Source organism: Microcebus murinus, chromosome 15 (genome assembly GCF_040939455.1).
Source record: "Microcebus murinus isolate Inina chromosome 15, M.murinus_Inina_mat1.0, whole genome shotgun sequence".
NCBI classification, from domain to species: Eukaryota; Metazoa; Chordata; class Mammalia; order Primates; family Cheirogaleidae; genus Microcebus; species Microcebus murinus.
Window position 1 is genome coordinate 59,114,780 of NC_134118.1, and position 22,024 is coordinate 59,136,803.

At 33.1% G+C, this 22,024-nt stretch overlaps 1 protein-coding gene across 7 annotated transcripts in view; it reads right to left on the minus strand.

Moving 5' to 3' along the window:
• Nucleotides 1-870: 870 nt before the first annotated feature.
• Nucleotides 871-22,024, minus strand: part of BLTP1 (bridge-like lipid transfer protein family member 1) — a 188,814-nt gene continuing 167,660 nt past the window's right edge. For 3 of the 7 annotated variants that reach the window (XM_012784188.2, XM_076010639.1, XM_012784190.2), the window contains 14 exons: nucleotides 19,461-19,661; nucleotides 18,510-18,689; nucleotides 16,304-16,441; nucleotides 15,313-15,570; nucleotides 14,232-14,382; nucleotides 13,645-13,802; nucleotides 13,323-13,515; nucleotides 12,891-13,108; nucleotides 10,130-10,381; nucleotides 9,215-9,418; nucleotides 7,878-8,072; nucleotides 7,096-7,230; nucleotides 4,525-4,690; nucleotides 872-2,153 (listed from right to left, as the gene is read on the minus strand). In XM_012784188.2, the coding sequence (XP_012639642.2) occupies nucleotides 1,937-2,153; nucleotides 4,525-4,690; nucleotides 7,096-7,230; nucleotides 7,878-8,072; nucleotides 9,215-9,418; nucleotides 10,130-10,381; nucleotides 12,891-13,108; nucleotides 13,323-13,515; nucleotides 13,645-13,802; nucleotides 14,232-14,382; nucleotides 15,313-15,570; nucleotides 16,304-16,441; nucleotides 18,510-18,689; nucleotides 19,461-19,661 (2,666 nt within the window). In that variant the 3' untranslated portion in view covers nucleotides 872-1,936. Of the gene's footprint in view, nucleotides 2,154-4,524; nucleotides 4,691-7,095; nucleotides 7,231-7,877; nucleotides 8,073-9,214; nucleotides 9,419-10,129; nucleotides 10,382-12,890; nucleotides 13,109-13,322; nucleotides 13,516-13,644; nucleotides 13,803-14,231; nucleotides 14,383-15,312; nucleotides 15,571-16,303; nucleotides 16,442-18,509; nucleotides 18,690-19,460; nucleotides 19,662-22,024 lie in introns of all 7 variants that reach the window. The other 4 variants (XM_012784187.2, XM_076010638.1, XM_012784193.3 and 1 more) reach the window with 2 other exon arrangements.

Here is a 22,024-nt window from a genome sequence, read left to right on the forward strand (position 1 = left end):
GTCATATCAATAATATTGGAAGCCATGGGAAATTTTTATCATTCAGAACTATTGACATACTATTTCTTTGAAGCAGAGAATACCTAAAATGGGACTCAAATACAGAACTAATTTCTTTAGCTGATTTTTAGTTACTTTGTTTGAAGAAGTAACTTACTGGCAGTATTATTTTAGACACTAGAAGTAAAGTATGAGGCAGAAGGATCACTTGAGCCTAGGAGTTTGAAGTTGCAGTGAGCTATAGCCAAAATAGACATAGAATTTGTTTCTCTGGTAAGCTTGACTAATGGAATGAATGTACCTGTAGGCACTAACCATTGGGGCAAGCTTGGAGGAATGGGATTCAGAGATCAGACAGATGACAGATAAGATGGTCTAACAGAAAGAATACAAAATTAGGATTCCAATACTAGGATTTTAGTTGTGTTAATAAATTGCTATGTGACATTAGACAGCAAATCTTAATTCTCTTACTAACACTTACTAGATAATATATACCTTAAGTACCTTGGTTCTTCTGGAGTTTTTATTGTTCAATCTGTCAGATAAAATTGTCTTATCTACCTAAATACAAGAGTATGCACCAGAGGCTTTCTTAAGGTGTTTTCTAGCTCTAGATCCTTTAATTCTACTGTTTGCCCTATCTCTAAACTGACTGTACTGAGTTGGCTAGATTTCTACCCTGACTTGTTATTAACGTTATAGCTACTTTTAAGTGTTATTTTAGATTTAACTATTCTTTTTATTACATATGTACATATATAATTATACATTATATAACATTATATATACCTTCATATACACAAAATACATACATATATAAGGAATATAGTAAAATACTAAAAATGAACAGCTATTACTCACCACTAGCTTAAGAAATAGAACATCTAATATTGCTGAATCTTCTGGTGTGCCTCTCCCTAATTACATCCTCCTAAAGCTGATTTTTATAAGTACATTCATCCTGCAGTATCCATGGAAGATTGGCTCCAGAACCCCAACCCCATACCCAAATCTGTGGATGCTCCTGATATAAAATGGTGTAGTATTTGCATATAACCTATGTACATCTTCCCCAAAACTTTAAATCATCTGTAGATTACTTGCAATATCTAATAAAAATGCCTACATGTCGCTTCATGGATTTAACATAGTACTTGGCACATAGTAAGTTAACATTTTGCTTTTTTGGAACTTTATGGAATTTGTTTTTTTCCCCAAATATTTTCAATCTGCAGTTAGTTGAGTCCACAGATGTGGAACCCATGGACTCACATACAGAATGCTGACTGTAATATTAGTATTTTAATATAATTTTTAGAACTTTTGTTAAGTATTAATCATCTTCTATGAAAACATTAGGTAACTGACACAGAATGGGCATCTAATAAGCTATCAAAGTAGAGAAAGATTCAAAACCAACTACAGACTGAAACCATTATTGTGACTTTATTACAATAGTTACAAACAATATTTTAGTGGTATACAATCATATCACAATTACTCAAATTATATACAAATAGGTATTTATACAAGTCTACATTAAAAAAAAAGCAATTAATGACCCTCCAAAAATCACATTATCAACAAGATTTTTTCTAGAAGTTATGGCCAATAACAAAAAAATTCACAGTTACTCTGCAAATACTTTAAAGATGCAGGAATCATATTGCACATAATACAATTAATTATAAACCCTAAAATGCAGATTTATACATTTTAATCTAGTTTTTTCACAAAATTTACATTATCATGCAGTACTTCAATGTACAAGGATGGTGGAACAAGAATAAACAGGTTAACTTAAAACTTACAATGGCCACAAAATTAGAATTATTTTAAAGTTATATTTAAAATTATTATACTAAAAAAACCCTCCAGTGTAATAAAACTTAACGGACACAATCATAATTTGTTCACAGATAAAGTTACTCTTTTAGTGTTCTTCTTTGTCTTTTCCTTTCTTTTCCTTTTCATCCTGTAGTGCAGTACCGAGCTTTTTGATAAGAACTGACAGAACCTTGTCCAGTGGGTCCATAACTCCTCTCTGAAGCCATTTCGGAATAGTAGTCCTGGCATGATGAAAGCCCAATTTTTGAAGAATATAATCAACACCTACTGGATCAATCTTTCTTCCAGTCCAAGAAATTAATCTAAAATAATAATTGTAGTTATTAAGGAGTATAATGTCCTAGTACAGTCCTAAAGGTAGGTCAAGAACATCACTAAGCCTCCATAATATACTCAAGACAAAATATTTTCAGTAGGATATTTGAATAATTAAGCCTATAATTCCTGGATTCACTATAATAATAGCATTGAAAAAATAATATATGTGTGATTCTAAGTATCCTTGACAGCCTACACGGCAATAGTGTTTACTGAATTTCATCCTGTTTATTTTAAGCCTTTTACATGGTGATCTTATATAAAAAGACATCTGGTTAATTTAAAAATATTCCACAAGCATGTGACACCATAGGGGGAATAAAAGTTAAAGTTTATTGAATGCTGTGTGCTAAACATATTTGATGGGAGATCCATTTTCTCCCTATTTCTGATATGTCCTTCCATATGGAAGGAACAACTATCAGTGAATTACTGCTGGATGTCTTCTGCCCCTGCATCAATGATTTATCTGATTGTTAGCGTTAACAGAGGAACTATATAGTATAGTTCAGTACCCACCTGTCTCCCTATTTTCTCTTGGGAGCCACTCATTTTGGTCTGTTCCTCTGTGCCATAGGTTTTTCAAGGGCAGGCCCCTAAATAAGTTAATCTGAGGGCACTGTGCTATTTGTGGCTGAGTACACAGGGCTTCGATTATAAAACTCCAGGGCCTCCCCTTAAGTTCTGCATTATTCCGGCCCTGTAGGTAAGACCAAACCTGGACTTTGTAGTTGAAAGCAATTGTTGCCATACATCCAAACCACATTCTCTGTTATCAGCATTAAAACTATAATTCTGATTTCCAGTTGCTTCTCTCCCACTATTTCAGTTAGTCTTGAACTCAGGTTGGAAGGGGGTGTTTAACCACTGATCTCAAACTCAAATAGTTATAAGCATTTGGCATTAATTAACTCATTTAATCAATGTAACAACCCTATGTTGTTACATTGGAAGGGGGTGTTTAACCACTGATCTCAAACTCAAATAGTTATAAGCATTTGGCATTAATTAACTCATTTAATCAATGTAACAACCCTATACTTTCCAGATTTTTCATGAAGTACCTGAGGCAGACAGAGGAGTTGGCCTAGCTCAATCAGCTACTGTGCAATGAAGCTGGGCTTAGAGCCAGAGCTCTTAACCACGCTTTCACTATACTATACTACTTAACTAGTTATTCTCATTAGTTTTCTAAAAATTGAATATGGTATTATTTACTTGAACCTAAATTCATTTTATATTCAATTTAAATGTATTCATTCTAAAAGATACTCAATTACATTATAATTAGACTTACAAATACAAAAAAGATTTTACAAAAAGTTTTCTGCATTAGAACCTTTGTAATATTTTAATATTGTTCCTGAGTATTCACGCTGTCAACATTTCTCATGAGTATATGTACTTATTAACCCCAAAATGTTTTGTTGATTGGTTATAACAGATTTCACTGAATACAAATTATTTACTAACACACAAAGTCACTACTTTCTGCTTATACAAGGGTCCACTATATAATGGAAATTTTATTTTGGAATTATTTTGTGGCATAACAATGTCAGAATAACAACCTTATCTAAATAAAATCTATATCAGTTATCAGAATGTTGTACTGGGGTGCAGTAGACATTTTTTGACACTATTTAAGGATTTGGACAGTTATAATTTGATTAGCAAAGCAGATGGAAGGAAAGGGAAAAAATAGGAAGGCTTGAGTGTTTATCACAAACAAGGACACACAAAGGCAGTATATTAGTTATAGCAACTATTATAACTAAGACTAGAAAATACTTTTGAAATTTTGATATGAAAAGTTTATATAATTAGGATCATGATTGTAGATCATGACTCAGCAAGGCAACCTGAGTCTGACAGTATTAAATTGAAGATTTAGGAATGGTTTTATATTACTTAGTATGCAGACAGGAGGACACTATGACACTGCAGGTTCTATTACATTGTCATAACATATATCCAGTGAGAAATTATAATGGTTCCTTAATGATGATGTCTGACTTCTACTGCATCTTCCCAAATTAAGTAACAAAACAGTTTACTGTAGCTACTTCAAACACCTGAAAATAACATCCAAGCGGGAAGGTGCAAAAAAATGGCAACAGAGGAAGCTGATCAGCACCAAGCTATTCTGTGTATGTACTTCTTTCACCTTACCTAGAAGCACTTACAAAAGCAGAGAGGAGGAGCAAAAATAGCAGTCGGAAGCTGTAGAAGTTACAAGTGACAAACTTCTGAATATAATTTTTGGTATCATATTTAATTTGCATTATTCATAATCACCTTTTTCTCATAGTAATCCCTTAGGATATGGGTAAAATGTGTACATCCATTACTTACCTAAGAGTGGGTTCTAGATGCCATGTATTGCACATAAAATCTCTCCAGTCCACAGTAGTATAAGTGATGCTATCTTCTCTGTCTTTGTCAGAGGAATTGTCATCATGTATAATAATTGGACTTTTCTGTCCTGGTCGAGTGGATAAAATCCGAGGTGGAAAAATGGCTATAATGAAAATGATGGATTAATTAAATAAATATATATCTTACAAATTTATTTTAAGTCATGAGAACAGAAAATTGGCTCCATCTCTCATTTTATCTATGTCCTGGCCAAAGCCTCATTTAATTACATTTCTTAAAAAGTAATATTTTAAAATAAGCCATAAATAAGTACTAATTATTGGTATTTCTTGGAGAAAAACAATGTCAACACTAATGATAAAAAATGCTGAGGTCATTTATTTGATAGCAGGCATAAGGCACTGAAATTGATAGTTGTAGTTTTCCTAAAGAATGACTATAGGTAAATAACTTTTTTGAAACAGCTTTATTGAGATATAATCCACATACCATACAATTCATTATTTAAAGTATATAATTCAATGGATTTTATATGTTAATCACTACGAATTTAGGAGCTCTTTATGTTAAGCAGCCTTGTTACTCTTTACAGTGAATGCCCAAGTAAATGTTTTATAAAAGACAAGTATAGCAGGGCTGTCCGGAAAGTATTCACCCATGGATACAATGGATACAATGACTGGATACTCTCTGGACAGCACTCCTATATATAAAATTGAATCTAAAATTGAACCTGAGACATAAGTAACTTTCATATTCTCTTATTTAATAAATATAGCATTTCTCTTAGGCAGAAGTTTCAAGAAAAACTGAACATAAAATAACTGATTAATTGGGTGATATGATATACATCATGTAGCTTTGGTTATAAGTTGATTGGGAATGAGCCTAGGAATGAAGATGCAGTACCATACTGCATAAGAACACAGTTCCTGCCTTTAATTACAGCCTTCTCAGATGCTTTGCTTTTATATATTATTGATGCTAGTTAAAGCATATAATCTATCTTGATATTTCACAAATTTGTTGATTCTAGTCTAGTCTTACATGCTGTTAAGAATTTTCTTAGGGATGTTTGAGTATTTTGGCCAAAACTAATTACTTCTAGTTTATAATAAAATATTCTTACAGCTATTAAAATATCTTTATTTAAAACTGAAATCCTCACAGATAATAATACTTTGTTATTATAAATCCACTCTTCTTTTTCCCATTGAATAATGTTTCACAACAGTTAATATTAAAACTTTTTTGTTGTTTTAGAAATATACATAATTCATGGCTGGCCAAAACCAAAATAATATTTTATAAAATGACAAAGGTTTCACATAAATAAATAAATACAATAAATCTGACAGGTTTTCAAAGCTGGGTGGACCAGAAAATCATTCTGAATTTTACAAGTTTATCTAGAGTCTGTTTTTCTCTACATTTAAATATTAAGGCAAAGGAAAAAACAAAAGGTTACCAGTGACTGGTATATGTTGGTGCTGTATGTGAAGAATGGATTTACTTTTACATAACATTGCCTTTTATATGGTTTCAGTCATTTTACTTGAAATTTCAACTAAGGTGTGACAGATTTCTACCTGTCATCATTACTGATTTTATTCTCTCACTGAATTTTTGGCACATCTTGATTGAATGGTAATATAAGAGCAATTCCTTCTATGTTATACTACTTTTGTACTCTTTCAACATAGTCTTTTAATGATCTTTTATTTTTGAAATAATTACAAGACAAATGTTATATTTTTTCTTCATGAAAAAAATGAAACAATACTTTAGTGTGGCCTGAACAAATTAATTACATTTATTCCAAGCAATTTTTTAAGAATGACATCTGTGGTTTTACCATTGTATATTTATACTTGAATAATTATTCAAAAATTGTGCAATATTTATTGAATAAATAAGTGGACATATATTTTGAAGCATTCCAAATTACAGCATTCTTTTAAACAGCTACAGAGTACTATAATGCATTCAACTAATTCCAGATAGATATTAAGGTTATCATACAATTCTTAATGGGCAAACATTTAAGTTTCTAGTGAATAAAGCAATGTTAGCTATCTCATGAAAACAAAATACCACCACTGAGGCCTAAATAATTTATTTATAAAAAGAAAATGTTCTCTGCATACCAAGTAGATTTATCTTCTTATTCCATTCAGTTTTCCCAATTATGCATATAACTCATGCTTCATTATGTAGCTGTTCCTTTAATCACTTCACTTAGACTTATAGTATTTCCTCATATTTTCCTACTTTGCAAGAATCTCCTACAAAACCTAACTGAAAATATACATAATGTATATAGAAATACTCTTTAAAGCATAAAACACCATTCAGTATGAGTTATGATTAGAAAAAGAGTGCTATCTAGCAAATACTCAGAAAGTCTGTCACATAATATATTTACTGATATTTGCAACTCACAGGAGACATATTCCACTCATTTTCTCACTAGACCATAAAAATCCATGTAAATGGCATTAACAGCTGCCCTTCCTGTAGCTTGAAAGAAAAAAAAATTCTACCCACCTTTTTCTTTTTCTTTAAGATAAGCTGACACTAAATCATGAAGAAACATGATGAGCTCAGCATCCATAGTCACACAAATGTGGTCAGTGAACTCTGTCACCACACTACATTCTACTTTTGGCTTCAGGTTGGCATCTGCAATGACAAAGTTCTTTAACAGTAAAAAATTTAATGAAATGAATCCTTCTCTTCCTATTAATAAGGAAGAGGTCCATGTAAATGTAACCATTTGAAATGAAACTATAGAGAAATGAATAATTTTTGTATGTAATTATAGAATGATGATAGTTTATTAAGTACTTTCCTAGTATAGGCTGAGTATCCCTTATGTGAAATTTTTGGGACCAGAAGTATTTCAGATTTTGGAATATTTTGCATTATACTTACTGGTTCAGTATCCCTAATCCAAAATCTGAAATCCAAAATGTTCCAATGAGCATTTCTTTTGAGCACTATTGGTCCTTAAAAAGTTTTGGATTTTGGTGCATTCAGATTTGGGAAGTTTGGATTTGGGAAGCTCAACCTGAATATGCCATTTATTCCTCATAATAGCTCTATACATGAAGTCCATCATTCTTAATTTTACTGAGGAGAAAGGGGCACAAATGCATTAAATAATTTGCCAGAGGTCATATAGCTGGTAAGAAAATCAATATGACCAAAAAAGTGAAATGATTTCATTAGATTATATTAACATTACAGAGATAACATGTGGGAAGGCAGTAGTAGTTTGAAGTTACTTTAGTATTTTCTTAGTAATTTTAGGTTGTTTTTTCACATACCCTGTAATGAAGGTTCTTGTGGTTCTTGAACATGAATGGATTTAAAGTCAAGCTGCATCCTTGGTAATGCAAAGATAGTCTCTGTTTCATGGTTGTAGCTAGAACCTCCTCTGAATCCACTCAGTAAACTAGAATTCTTCACAGTAGTGCTATTCTCTGTGTTATTAGCATCAACATTACGAAGTAGGTTTAGCTCTACATGCATAACAATAAAGACAATAAAAGTCAAATTAAACCAACAGTTATTAATAAGTCTATAGCTGTCAGGAAAACTATGATACACAAAACTATTATCATTTCAAAAGTTGAAAAGAATCACATTAAAAAATACACACACACATACAAAATTAATCACTGCTGTCAAGACCAAAGTTTTATAATGGGGTTTGGGTAAATCTAATATATTAGTACATTCTAGTTTTGGCTTCTTGGATATTAAAATGAATACTATTCTCAACTGCATTCATGTCTGAACTTAAGTGTTTCATTAAACCCAGAGGTTTCCATAGATTGAACACTTCACTTTTAAAGAATTTGGGATTAAATAGGATCCTAACCTTGAAATTAGGTAGAAGTCCTAATTTTCTCCAACATATGTGCTATGATTACACTATAGATGTCTTATAAAAATCAGTATTTTTCTAGGTGCACAGACTGCAGTTCATTATATTAATAGGCCTTCCAAAGTATCTCAGTCAAAAACACCCCTTCCTCCAAATCCCTATTTGGAAGGTAGAATAGTCAATACAGGCATCATATTCTAATTTACTTTCTTATCCTCCTCTGTTCTCAGAACATTTTTAACAATTCTTATTTAATTCCTGAGGTCACCTATTCCATGGTAACTATTCTCCATGAGGCCCAAGTCCATTTTGATGGGCAGCAAAGCACTTACTTTAAACTTATGATGTGATGGAATAATATGACTTAGTTTTATTTTGTTTTAGCCATCCTGAACTTTAAGTTTGTGGCATTCATTATTTAGTTGTGTAATAACTTCCCCAAACCTCCACTTTTTAGCATTACCACAAAAATATTTTTCCAATGTTATTTTCCAAAAATTTCCTAAATATTTCCCAATAAACTTAATTTTATTTATTTAAAAGCAATTTTATTTTGAATATTTTTAGTTACACCTAAAATAATTTGCGTCTATGAGATGTAGCACTACCAGGGTGGTTGAATCATGTACTAAACAATAGTTACTTGTGTCAGCAAGAGTAAAATGAAAATTGTTTAAAGAAATGAAAACTCCACCTTTACTTAATCTCTCAACACAGTCAACAGGACCCAAAATAGAAAACAAACAAATTTCTCCAAAGACTAAAAATTTTAACCTTCATTCCTTGTGGCTGTAACATAATTGAACCATTCTTTCACACTTGCTACTCCATGGGGTGGATTTTCATGGCGGCGCCTTGTTATCTTGGTTATTGTCGCCATAGGACTTTCCAAAGCACCACATGGTTTGGTAACCATGGTGTTATGACCCAGATGAAAATCTAGGGTTTGTACAATGTATGTAGAATGTTCACTAGAGCCTAGAGCAAAAGAAAAAAAAGACGTTTTTTAAAGTAAGAAACTATATTTAGATTTAAGAAAATAGTTGTGACCTCAGAGCAGTAGATTTAGCTAAGTCATACACAGATAGGCTATAGTCATATGTAGATAGAAAGGCTATAAAAATGAAGAATAAATGAGCAAAACTATAAATAATTTACAAATAATTCTTCTTTCTTTTAGTCATAATTGGATTTGTCCCAGTAAGATGAAGAGCATCAACCATGTTTTCCTTCATCAGTAAGAAACTACTGAGTAGGAAATTAAAGCTCAAAGGAACTGAGTTCATCACTGTAATAGAGGTAAGAGCTCAACTTTGCCTATAAGTTTTATAATATAGTCATGATGGGCAAATAATTTCCTCACATTGCCACTCTATGTCTTTGTGTTTACAATAACTATCATCATGATTAGGGCCAGCCACAGCAGTAGGAACTTTAACTGCCCAAGTAAGAAACAGGGAGTAGGATAGAAAGTTCAGAAATAAGCCCTTTAACATGTTCCAGATATTATAGATACTGACTCATTGGCAGTGAACTCCTTAACATGTCAGATACATGAGAACAAATAGAGATGGACTTCAGAAATATCATAATAAAAACAGACAAAAGATATGAGAAGGGAAAATTACTTTCTTAAACAATCATAACAGAAGATAGGAAAAAGTAGAAGCTGGAAATGTGTCAGTTTACCATCTTCCCAGATTTTCTGAGCTTCAGTCCAAAAAGCAATATTTGGTTCTTCTAAATGAAAAAGGGCCCAGGATTTTGAACGGAAATTTGGACCATGAAAACATGCCAGTGTCATATGATTTCCATGTAAGCTCATTGATCCTCCAAATTGCATTCCATCTTCTGGTAATGGAATCTGAAATAAGGATATGTGGCATCCTGATACCACCTTCAATACTCCAGGCCAATGTCGATGATGAGCTGCGTCAAGCACTGCAAGAAAATCAACAAACATATTTCCTGAAGTGCATCATGAGTATCCTAAATGGGGCAGGAAGGCAGGAGGTAGCTACTTTCTGCAGCTGAAAGTGACTCATGTAGGGGACGAAAACAATGTCCGGCACCTGGTTAACACTAAGTACTAGCTAATAAAGAGATGGTCTGGGGAAAGATGCTGCATGAGGATGGACAGAGCTAAGCAAAGCAGGAACTTACTAATAAAAATAACAACTAACACTTCTGCAATGATTAATGATTCGCAAAGTGTTTGCATGAAATTTTACATAATTCTCACAATAACTCTGTAAACTAGGTATGTCATCTTGACTGATTTCAAGTGAAGAAGGAGAACAAAGAGGTTAAGTGGACCAGTGAATGGAAGACAGAGAAATCAAATGCAGACCCCCTGATTTTAAGTAATGCTTTTTACTATATACCCTTGCTACTCAAAATGAGGTCACACAACTAGAAGCATTAGCATCACCTGGTAGCATGTTAGAAATGCAGACTCTTAAGTCCTCCCGTATCTACTGTATCAGAATCTGCATTTTAATAAGATCCACAGGTGGTTCAGATGCACATTAAAGTTTGAGAAGCATTAATCAAACATACAATTTATATTTCCCACTTATTCCAATAATGTCCTTTTTGGCTTATCTCCACATCTCTCATCCCAGATCCAAACAAGGATCCATGCATTGTATTTAGCTGGCATGTCTCCTTCAATCTAAAACAATTTCCTAAGCCTGTTTGTTTTTCATGACAAGGACTTTTTTGAAGAATCCAGGCCAGGTGTTTTGCAGAACATTACCTCAATTTGTATATGCCTGATATCAATTCTACTTTAAAGGAAATACATGGACTAGAGGAACAAGGCAAATGACACCACAAGGAAGCAACTAAAATCTAGAAGGTAGGACATTCTATAGGACAATTGGCCAGGTCTCTTCAACAAGTCAGGTCATACAAAAAAAGGAACTATGCTAAATTAAAAAAGAATAAAGGAACATAACCAGATTAAATCTGTGATCTTGGATTGTATATACTGGTTCGGACAAACCAGTTATAAAGGATATTTTTAGGTCAATATGGAAATCTGAATGTGCTCTGAAAACTAATGGAAATAAACATGAGCAAAATGGAAAATTGGAGATTGTTGGCTGGAAAAGTATATCAAAACAATATGATGAAAAAAGTACACATATATGTTTAGATGCATAGAAAAATATCTGGAAAAATTAATATATGCTCTATGGTGTTCAGAGTTATGATTTCTGGGTGGAATGTGATGTTTTTATTTTTTGCTTGTATGTATTTTCTAGATTTTTCAAATGTACACATATATTGCTTCTGTGATAATAAAAAGTTATTAAAAAGTTATTTTCATTCTGAATACTTCTCAACACTTTTACCTCTATCACCCTAGCCACCATCATCTTTTGCCTGGACTCTTCCTATGGCTTCCTAGTATCCATACGTCGCAACTATGTATGTAATAATGGTAATGGTAACTATTGCAATGGTTTCCTTATTTCCATTATTAACTGCCTGTAGTCTTTTCTCCACACAGTAGCCAGAGTAATGCTTTAAAAAGGAGTATTTTAAGAAAAGGTAAATCAGATATCAAATCTATTCAAAACTCTCCAATAGCTGCCCATAATATTAAAAATCTTATCTGTGGCGAACCTCTCTGAATTCATGTCTAACATTTTCCTCCTTGCTTATTCTGCTCTGGCCACAGTGGCCACGTTAATGTTCCCCAAAAGCCAAGTTTGTTTCTACTGCAGGAGCCCTGCACCCTTCAGTGGCCCCCTATGTCCAGAACTCTCTAGCCCTAGATCTTAGCCTAGTTCTTTAACTCAAATTTCCACTAAAGTCACTTTAGAAAAGGCTTGTCTGATCACCCTTTCTAAAACAGCTATCCTCACACCTATCATTCTCTGTATCCTTCCCCTGCTTTGTTCTTTTGATCAGTACCTCTAACTGAAATGATCTATTTAGTTAGTAAATTAATTATGGTCTGTCTCTTCCATTGGAATGTAAGTTTCATGAGGTAGTGACTTTGTCCACCACTAGATCTCCTGTGCCTAAGCAAATGGCTACTGCTTAATAAATATTTGCCAATTGAACCACTGAGTGAAAATAATGCCTAATATCACACAAATAATAATGAATCCAAAGTCAGCTATTCTAACTCCATAGCCTATGCTCTAAATCTACAATACAGTACTGTCATAAATTGTATTCAAGAGCATGAAGCTAGAATAGTTATAGATGCACTGTAGCAGGGGAATAGATGATAAGTAATAAATTCCCAAATGATGGCCTCTAATTCCACTGGTAGGTAGGAAATATGGTCCTTTGCTGAGTGAATTGGATAAAGAGCCTACAGCCTGTTTTGTAAGTATAGCATATAGATTATTATTTTTACTATTATTTTTAATTAAGAACACATATTTAATGAAAGTTAAAGTATATATAAAGATTTAATTCTAATTCTTACTTTGTTCTTGTGAACTTTTCTCTAGGTTGTTAGTCATTGTCTTTGGTGGAAGATACGGAACTGGTCCCCAGGTAGACAGAGCTCGTTTGCTGGTGTCAAACTGTTGTGTGAAAAATTCCTGGAGCTTCATTCCTATTTTTATTAGGTCTGGCGTTGTTGATCTTGATATCATGACTTGGAAAATATCCCACTTCAAATCTCCATGGACAAAAATCTCACTAGAGCATAAAACAGAATTTTTATCATATGTTTTACAGAATATACTTAAAAAATACATGAAAAATTCTCTTCCCCACCCAGCTTTTTTATTTGCATTAATTGCATAATATAAAAATATTTTGCAGGAAAAGTGAATTGCTTGTGTTTTCTTACTGGAAAATATGTTGAGAGCAGTCATGTAAAGTATCCAAAAAGTAATGTCTTAATAAATACCTTTTATCAGTTATGCTTGAATCCAGTGTATTATACAGGTTTACTTTCCATTCATCCTGAAGCTTAAGATCAGCATTACTGAAGATACCCATGAGGATACTTGAGCCCATGTAATCAACACGAGCTTCAGTAGAACCCATAGTAATCTGAATTTTGTGATTGGGTTGCTGATTTGGATGTTCAGAAATATGAGCTAAAATAGAAACAATAATTTTCACAGAAATGTCCATGGGAAAAACTCATCACAATCAATTTCTAAAATCTTTTTCTTAAGATTTCTGTTTTGCAGATATATTAGATCAGCTGTAAAATTTCAACATACCAACCATCTCCAAAGCATTGACATCTATGGTGCCTCCAACTACTCCTCCTTTTGAATCTAATTGTGATCTTCCCAGACCAACAGACATGCTAATCTCTCGATCACGGTTACTTCCTACTGAGAGACGGCCCTGGCTCTTCAAACCACTAGTTGTCCAACTTAAAAAAGGAAAAAGGGTTATTAATTAGATATATGACTTCTAATGTCATGAATTAAAACAGGATTTAAATTAAAAAGAAGTTAAACCATATTATTTAAGTAAAAGGTCGAGTTTGACAATGAAACAACACACTTCTTACAAAAACAATGTGGTAAATATTCAAATGGTAACATCAATGATGAAGCTTTCTTCTTAGCTAGAAAATTAATTTCCTTATAATTTTTACTCTTTTTAGAACATATATGCTTTTATATTATAATATCCTTAGGATCGAGCCATTTTCAGGATAAAATAATTTATATCTTTTATCTACTATCTTTAATTTCTCAAAAATTTCAGCTTTAAGAAAAGGTTTTGAATTGCTTTACTACGATATAAGAAAAGTTACAAATAATAATTATATTTTCTTTGGATAAGAATAGCTTACGTTGTATTGCCCATGACATTACTCATATTCATTTGAACGTTTAATTGCTTCAAGTTGATAGCAAAAACGACAAGTGTTTCCCATGGGGTCCCTTGTTGGCTTGCTGCTTTGTTTGATTTGTTAAAAGGAGTTGATGTTTTTGAAAGTGAATCTAAAAATAGAAAAATCAAATATATGTTCATTTGCATAAATGTCAAGCCAATTATAAAGCAAAAACAACTTTTATCACTATAATCCACAAAGTGGAAATATGATATTCTTGTATTAGAACCTAATGTTTAGTGGTTGTCATATTGCCACTAAATAATAGTTACCATTTACTGAATGGTTAGTACGTGCTGGCAGCCTTATTTCTTGAAAGTTCATAAAATCTGTATGGTCCCCATTTTATATGAGGAAATTCTGAGGTGCCTGGGATATAGTAGCAGAGATCATTCATCACCCTAAGATTTTCATCATAAATGAGAAAATCATAAGATGCTGCTGCCAAATAGAAGCCTCAAAGGCAGGGACTATTCTGAAATGCAGAGGCCAGCTGAGGTGCCTGTTGTTTATGTTGTTACGGACTCAGTGTATATCCTGATACCTCACTAGCTCATTATGCTTTAATCTTGCCACAAGAAATATATCATTCATTGTTATAAATTTGGGCACAAGTACAGAGCCAAGGCTAAGTATAAAACGTTCAGAAAAACACTAAGTAAAAGAATGACTGAAATGAATACAAACTTTTGTATTAACTTTAACTTTTTCAATATCAAAGTACCTTCTGGGACTTTTACAATGCTGTAGGTTTATTTCTAAATATAACTGTACTATATGGAGCACACTAACAATATGCTAATTCCTCTTTCTCTATCCCTTTGCAAAGCTACTAGCTATCTAGCTGTCTCTTCTGCTGGCAATACTTTGAAGTGTTTGTTATTTCTTATTTTATCTGTTTTTCGGCTTTTCCTCCCCTAATATCACAAAAAAACAAAATGTGTATCTTCTTACAATTGGGGCTAAAATCTGGGAATAACTAAGATTTTTTATCATGGGAACACTGGAGGGCTATTGATAACAAAAAGAGCAGTGTTACCTCTTTGAGGAACTGAAGAATCAGATACACTTCTTGATCTTACGGAAGCTGGAGATTTTAGGCTCTGTGCTGCTGTCCCTGGTGACATTGTGCTGTTTGTCATATGCTCATTGAACACATTAGGTGACTGAGGCATGTGAGTGAAGGAGGCTGACTGACTTGGCTGCTCCCAGGTCTTGCAGTAAGCTTTTCTTGATGATTCAGGGGAAAGATGCTGGCTTACCCCTTCGATGGAATCAGGTGTCCCTGGACCAGATGCTAGTAGGAAAGTAGAAAACAGAAACAAAAACAAAATCCAAACTAACTGGGTAAAAATCATGATATAAAATAATTGCACCCATCCACCATTTATTATCATATTAAATATTTCCTCTAGTTCTATATTTAGCAACTGTATGGCAATATACAGTGGGCAAAAAATTATTCCAGTATTTTATTTAATTCTCACAGAAACTTCATGTGGAGGGCAAAACAGGTATTCTGGTCCCAGTTTACAGGTGAGGGAACAGACTTATACCTAGGACTTCTAATATTTTCCACTAAATGATGCTGACTCTACTTTTCACTTCCATAACTGTCTCTTTATCCAAGTCTGAGAGACAAATACAGGAAGATGGTAGCATGTCCCCAATACTTTCTGTTTTCCATGCTTATCTAACCATGATTAACTTGGATGGTTAAATGTATTTCTGCATTTCTAGATTTTACAAAGATTACAGAGTAATCATTATAGAATGAAATGTAGCTAGAATGTAATCTCCAAGAGAGTAAGACTTTGGTCTGTTTGGTTCTGCGATACATTGCCGGTATTAATGTCTCCCCGCAGTGCTTGGCATATTAGAGGGGCCCAATAGACATTTCTTCGAGAAGCAGACAAATTGCATGGTACAACTTATCAAATAAGACCAAGTTTGTGTTCTCAATCATAGATTTTGCTACTACTGAAACCAAAATTTAAAGCAATCTGATTATAATTACATAACAAGCTTACTTGGCAAATTTATAGTTTGGTCTCCGAGGAACAGACGTCTTGCAATACTTCTCCTATACCAGGCTCTTGGAAATGCCAGAATTTCACTGAGTCGACGCATATCATATTTAAAGGAGGCAGATCCTATATCACAAACAGCTGATAACACAAATAAAATTTGTTAGAACAAGTTTCCAAAACCCTTAATGTTTTCACATAGTAAGTATAAGACAGAATATTATACAGCTGAATTACATTTATATTATAATTCATGAAATACCAAAGTAAGTTATATATTATGATAAGCAAGTGATGCTATGTCCTTTCACAAATTACAGAAATAGCATATTCTAACATTAGGTTCATTTTCTTTTTTTGAGGTGATGGCAAGTTGGAATTCTATTATCACTTTATCCTGAAACTCTCAGAGAGGTTCCAAAGATCAGTTGTAGTGTCAGCTCTCAATTTTAACACAGGGCTCTTCTGAAATATGGAAAATGAATCAACAGGATGAGTTGGGATACAAGCTTTTTCAAAAGGAGTTGCAAACCAAATAGCTGTGTGTCAGGGACTACTATTTTCCTTTTAGACAAAGAGCAGTAACTTTTACAAAGACAAAAAGCATCCTGATGGCCAGGCTTGTGCTCTGAGCATTCTTCTACTCCTGCTTTATGTGCTCTTCTGTTCTTCTACCATAGCTTCTGCAGGATTTACATCCCAATGATTCCCAAAGCTAAAGTTTCTGTTTTTGCCTGAGACCTTACCTACATAGCACATCAGCCAACTGCCTACCAGACCCTTCATCTAAATGTCCTAGAGGCACTTCCTTCTTTATTTTCTACATTAATGGTTTCACTGGTTTTTCAGTCATCTAAGCTAAAAGTTTGAGGCATTCTTGTCTCTTCTACTGCCCCTTATGCAACTTAGCCTTAACCTTGTGGATTCTCTTATCTTTCTCTTGAAATCACTCCTTTTTCTCCTTTTTTACTGTTGTAATTCAGGCCTTTACCCACTATCGCTTGATCTATTTCAATAGCCTCCTCAAACAACTTTTCTCTCCCTCTTTTCAAACTCTCTTTCTAAAACACTAATCTGAAGCCTCACCCCATTTCTTAAAAATCTCTAATGGCTTCTTACTGCCCACAGGATCAGTACCTGATTCTTGTGCCTGGCATATTGAGTCCCTCCACAATCTGGTCCTGATCTATTTTATCAGCTATATCTCTAACCATTCCTGTCTCCGGGTCCCACCTACTTTGTACAACCAATTAAATATTCAGTTATACCCTATGCTTCAGCCACAGCAAAACAAAGTATGACCCAAAAGCATATTTTGATGCTTCTGTGCCACTGAATGCCACGTTACTATCTCCAAAAATATTCCTATTCAATTTGCAACATCTGGCCAAAATATTATTTCCTTTGTGAGGCCTTCTCTGATCTCCCAAAATAAAACATAATTTATTATTTCCTCCTCTTTATATAAACCTCCATTATATTATAGCATTTCATTTTTAATCCTGTACTCATTTATTTTCTATACATAAGACCTTGACTTATTCATGTTTACTAACCTCAATCACCTAGCAATTTCTGACAAAAGGTCACTGTGAAACACAGGCTTAATATTTGTTTGCTGAATGAATACTGGGTTAATGAACATACCATATTTATTTGATTATTATAAAATTTTCACTCATTTAGTACTCTGAATTCTTTAAAATGTTCCATATGCATTTAACTTTAAGTACTCAAACCACAATGCAAAGAAAACAAGTAATTTGCCCATAGTTATATAGCTACTTATAAAGCCAGCAATACATATGCATACAACTCAAGATCTTCTGACACCAAGTAAAAACTTTTTAATGTCACTCACCCCTATTTAGTACTATAAGCATTTACAATTAGAAAAACAAAACCAAAAAGTCAGAAATTTTACCCATTCATGGTAGAGAAAAAGTGAAGAAAAGCAACTTTTAGTGATTTAATTGGGCATATTTTGGCCCTTGGGTAAACTGTCTATCCATTTACCTAGAAATCATATTTCTAACACTGGACTGGACTGAGATAGTACAGTAGGCTGGAATGTTATTCCTCTCTTTTAAATTAACTTTATAACTGAAAGCTTAAGATTAAATATACTTAATACTTAAACACTGTTAAAACAGAAGCCATTAATTAATTCTGGAAAATATTTTAATTAAAAAACTATAAAATTGAATACCAGATATATTTATTAATGTAGTGTCCATTTTGCTTGCAGTCTTGCTTACAGACGGACTTTCGAAAAATGAGGCACCTCCTGAACGCCTTATCCGAGACAGGCTCACTTTTACAAATTCTAGATTTATGCTGAGTGAATCTTTTCGACCAGTGACTGAAGTGGGTTCCTCATCCACATTCCCTTAAAAAGAAAGCAAACAAAAACTCCCACATCTATATACACATACATATACACAGCTAATTATCCAATACAGTGTAATATGCCATCAATTAAAATCATTTGAGGTAAAAATTTAAGCAGAATGATCTAATGAGCATTAGCATTCCTAGTTTAATAGGTTCAAGCCCATAAATATAATTGGTGATTTTTACAACCCTTTTCCAACAACAAAAACTCACACTGACATGGAGTATGTGCCATCATTATTTGTCTAAATACAAGTCAAGAGATATTCACTAATAACAAGATTTGTGCATTTTTAGTGGTTCATTTGCACTTTAAAATGCCAAAAAATTTAATTTCACTAAATAACTAACTTAAATAATAGTCTCATTTAAATTAACAAACATAACCCACACACTTTAAAATTTTATTTTTTAGATTATCTTGTATAAATAGGTGATGATTTGGTGAGACATTTAAACAGATAAGTAACATAAGTAACTTCTGATATCTAAAGAGATTACTGTGCTGTTTCTATCATTTAGAAAATATTCTGAATTTTTAAATTCTTGAATAATTAATATATCTGAATTGCTTATTGCATATTTCTACTTATGTAGGGACAGGATAGATATTATCAAAAGGGAAAAATATAAAAAGGTTATGATCTTAGATTATATCCCTTATTAAAAATATTATGATTTATGAAAAGAAAGCTTGCTTGAAAAGCTTGAAAAAGCTTTAAAAGATGCTAAAAACTTTCAAAAGACACAAATATGCAAAGTATACCTAATCCTCCTGATCCAGATGTTAGGCCAGAAACAGCAGTTTTTTGTTTTCCTGCTCCATATGGATGAAATACATAAAGGGAAAAGTCAGACATGCATGCAGTGAAGCTCAAGCCAGATGAACTACTGCTGGAATTGGTCAGATCTGACTGACTACTACTGTGTCGACTTCTGCCAAGAGGGCTGCCTAATCCTGATGAACCTGTAGTGAACACAAGAAATTCACAATATTTATAAGCAGCAAGAAAAAAAACAAAGCAGTCATAATATGTTCTCAAGAACCAACTATAATTTCAGAATAAAACAGAAACACTCAAATATTAACAGATCAGTAGATTTAAATCCTAAAGTTGAAATGAGGACTTAGATGTATTTTCTAATTAATTTATGTTATAAACTAGGGTTGAATACTCTGTTCATCTTTAAAACAATCCTTTATACGTATATTGGCCTACTGCATGTTTTCCTATTTCTATTCTCCTTTGTTCCACTGGAAGCAGGCAGTGGAAGAGGCCCAAAAGAGTTGGGGTTTATGCAAAGGGGAAGGAGAACAAACTAAAAAAAATCATGCATATACCTGGATTCCACCTTTCACTAAGTAGCAGTGGAAACAGAGCAAGGTATGCAAATGCAGAAAGTAAAAGATCTTTTTCTCTTAGAGCAAACTGTCCTTACTGGCAACATTTACCAGGGATGGACAAACAAATTCCAAATACACTTTAAGCATAAAAAAAGAGAGAACATCTGAAAAGAGCATTATAGAATTTTGCTGCTGATTCCAAAATTTATCTCAAGACCTCCACTGGAATTATATATTACAACTGTCTACTTAACTTCCTACTAGAATAGGTCAGAGGCATTTAAAGTTTATCATGTCCCAAACTGAACTCTTATCTTTTTCCTTGAATCCGCTTTTCTTCCACTATTCCCCATCTCAAGTGAACACTTCCATGCAAATAGCTCAACCAGAAGCCTGGGAGTTACTTTTACCTGTCATCCTTCCTACGCCTGACTATCATATAATTTATCACCATGTCATTTCTATATCTCATATAAAATAAAGTTCTATCCTTTTCCCTCCATCTCACCGCTGCCACTCTAATTTAAGTTATCAACTCTGCCTGAACTACTAAAATGGCAAACTGCTCTCCTGGCTTCTTTCCACTCTAACTGACTGTCACACTACAGCTGGACTGGTGGTCTCAAAGTGTAAATGTGAATCATGCCCATCCACTTCCCTGCTTAACCTATCTGTCAATGACTTCCCCACATGATCTGTCTGGCTCTTTCCTCTCTCTCTAACCCTTTCTAATGCCAATCTCCACTTATAATAGTTTTCTTTTACTTTTTGTTTTAAAAGTTGCCGAAGTTTTTCCCATTTCATGGTTTTTGTATTCTCTATCAGGAATGTTCATTCCCCCAACTCTCTGCTTAACTAACTTATACTCACCAGCTTCACATTTCCATTTAAAATAAGGTTGTTTGCTTGGTTATTATTATTTGTTTCTCCAAATCTGGTTTAGGTTCCACATTAGCCAGGACCCTGTCTATTAACTCAGTTCACTATACTATAACTCACCCCTAGCACTGACCCAGACCACACAGACATTCAGTAAAGATCATTTGAAAGAATGGATATTGTTACAACCTATATATTTCTTATATATTTATTTCCATCATCATTCCTTGAATGTTTTATGATGATAAAATGAGGGGTGCTATTCATTTTTGTTATTTTCTAAAGAATCACAATATGTGGGCATAAAGCAGAGTTCCTAATTTTATATTGCTTTCACTGCCTACTCTTAGCGTAGTGCATATATACTGCTATAATAATTTAAGTGCTAATAAGTTATGTGACTTTTATCATTAAGAAAAAGATGAACATTCCAAAAGAGAAATGAGCATGGCATATATTTATCCCCTCTCCCCCCAAAATAGGCAATAAAGTAATAAAATACAAATTAAAATAAATAATAAGAGTCTCATTTTAATCCATCACATTGACAATGATTAAAAATAAATTTAAAGCTGCTTTGGTAAGAATACAATGAAACGCTGTACATACACACTGTGGTGAGAGTATAGAAATCTTACAGTCTTACCAGAGAGTAAAAGTATAAACCATTTTAAAAATGGTCATACTCTTTAACCTAAAAATTCCACTTTTAAGAATTTATCCTGGGATTATGTTTTTGTTTATAAATATTTACATATGAAGATGTTCATTTTAATATTACTTAAAAAATAAAAAACATTTTTTGTTCCCTGGGTTTTTCCCAGGGAATCTCAAGTATATGATTGAAATGATGAACTATCATACAGCCATTAAAGTTATTTTAGAAATGCATATTTAATAATTTGGGAAAATATCTATGATATTTTACATTTTAAAAAGTTACAATTTTGTCTGGGAAAAAGATCATACCACTACAAAAATGCTAGAGAGTAAGAACTGATAACACTGGGTACCTATGATAAAGGGACATTATTTCTTATAGTTTATTTCATCTTTAGTAGTTTTCTGCATTTTCGATAATGAACAGTGAGCTACTTTTATAATCA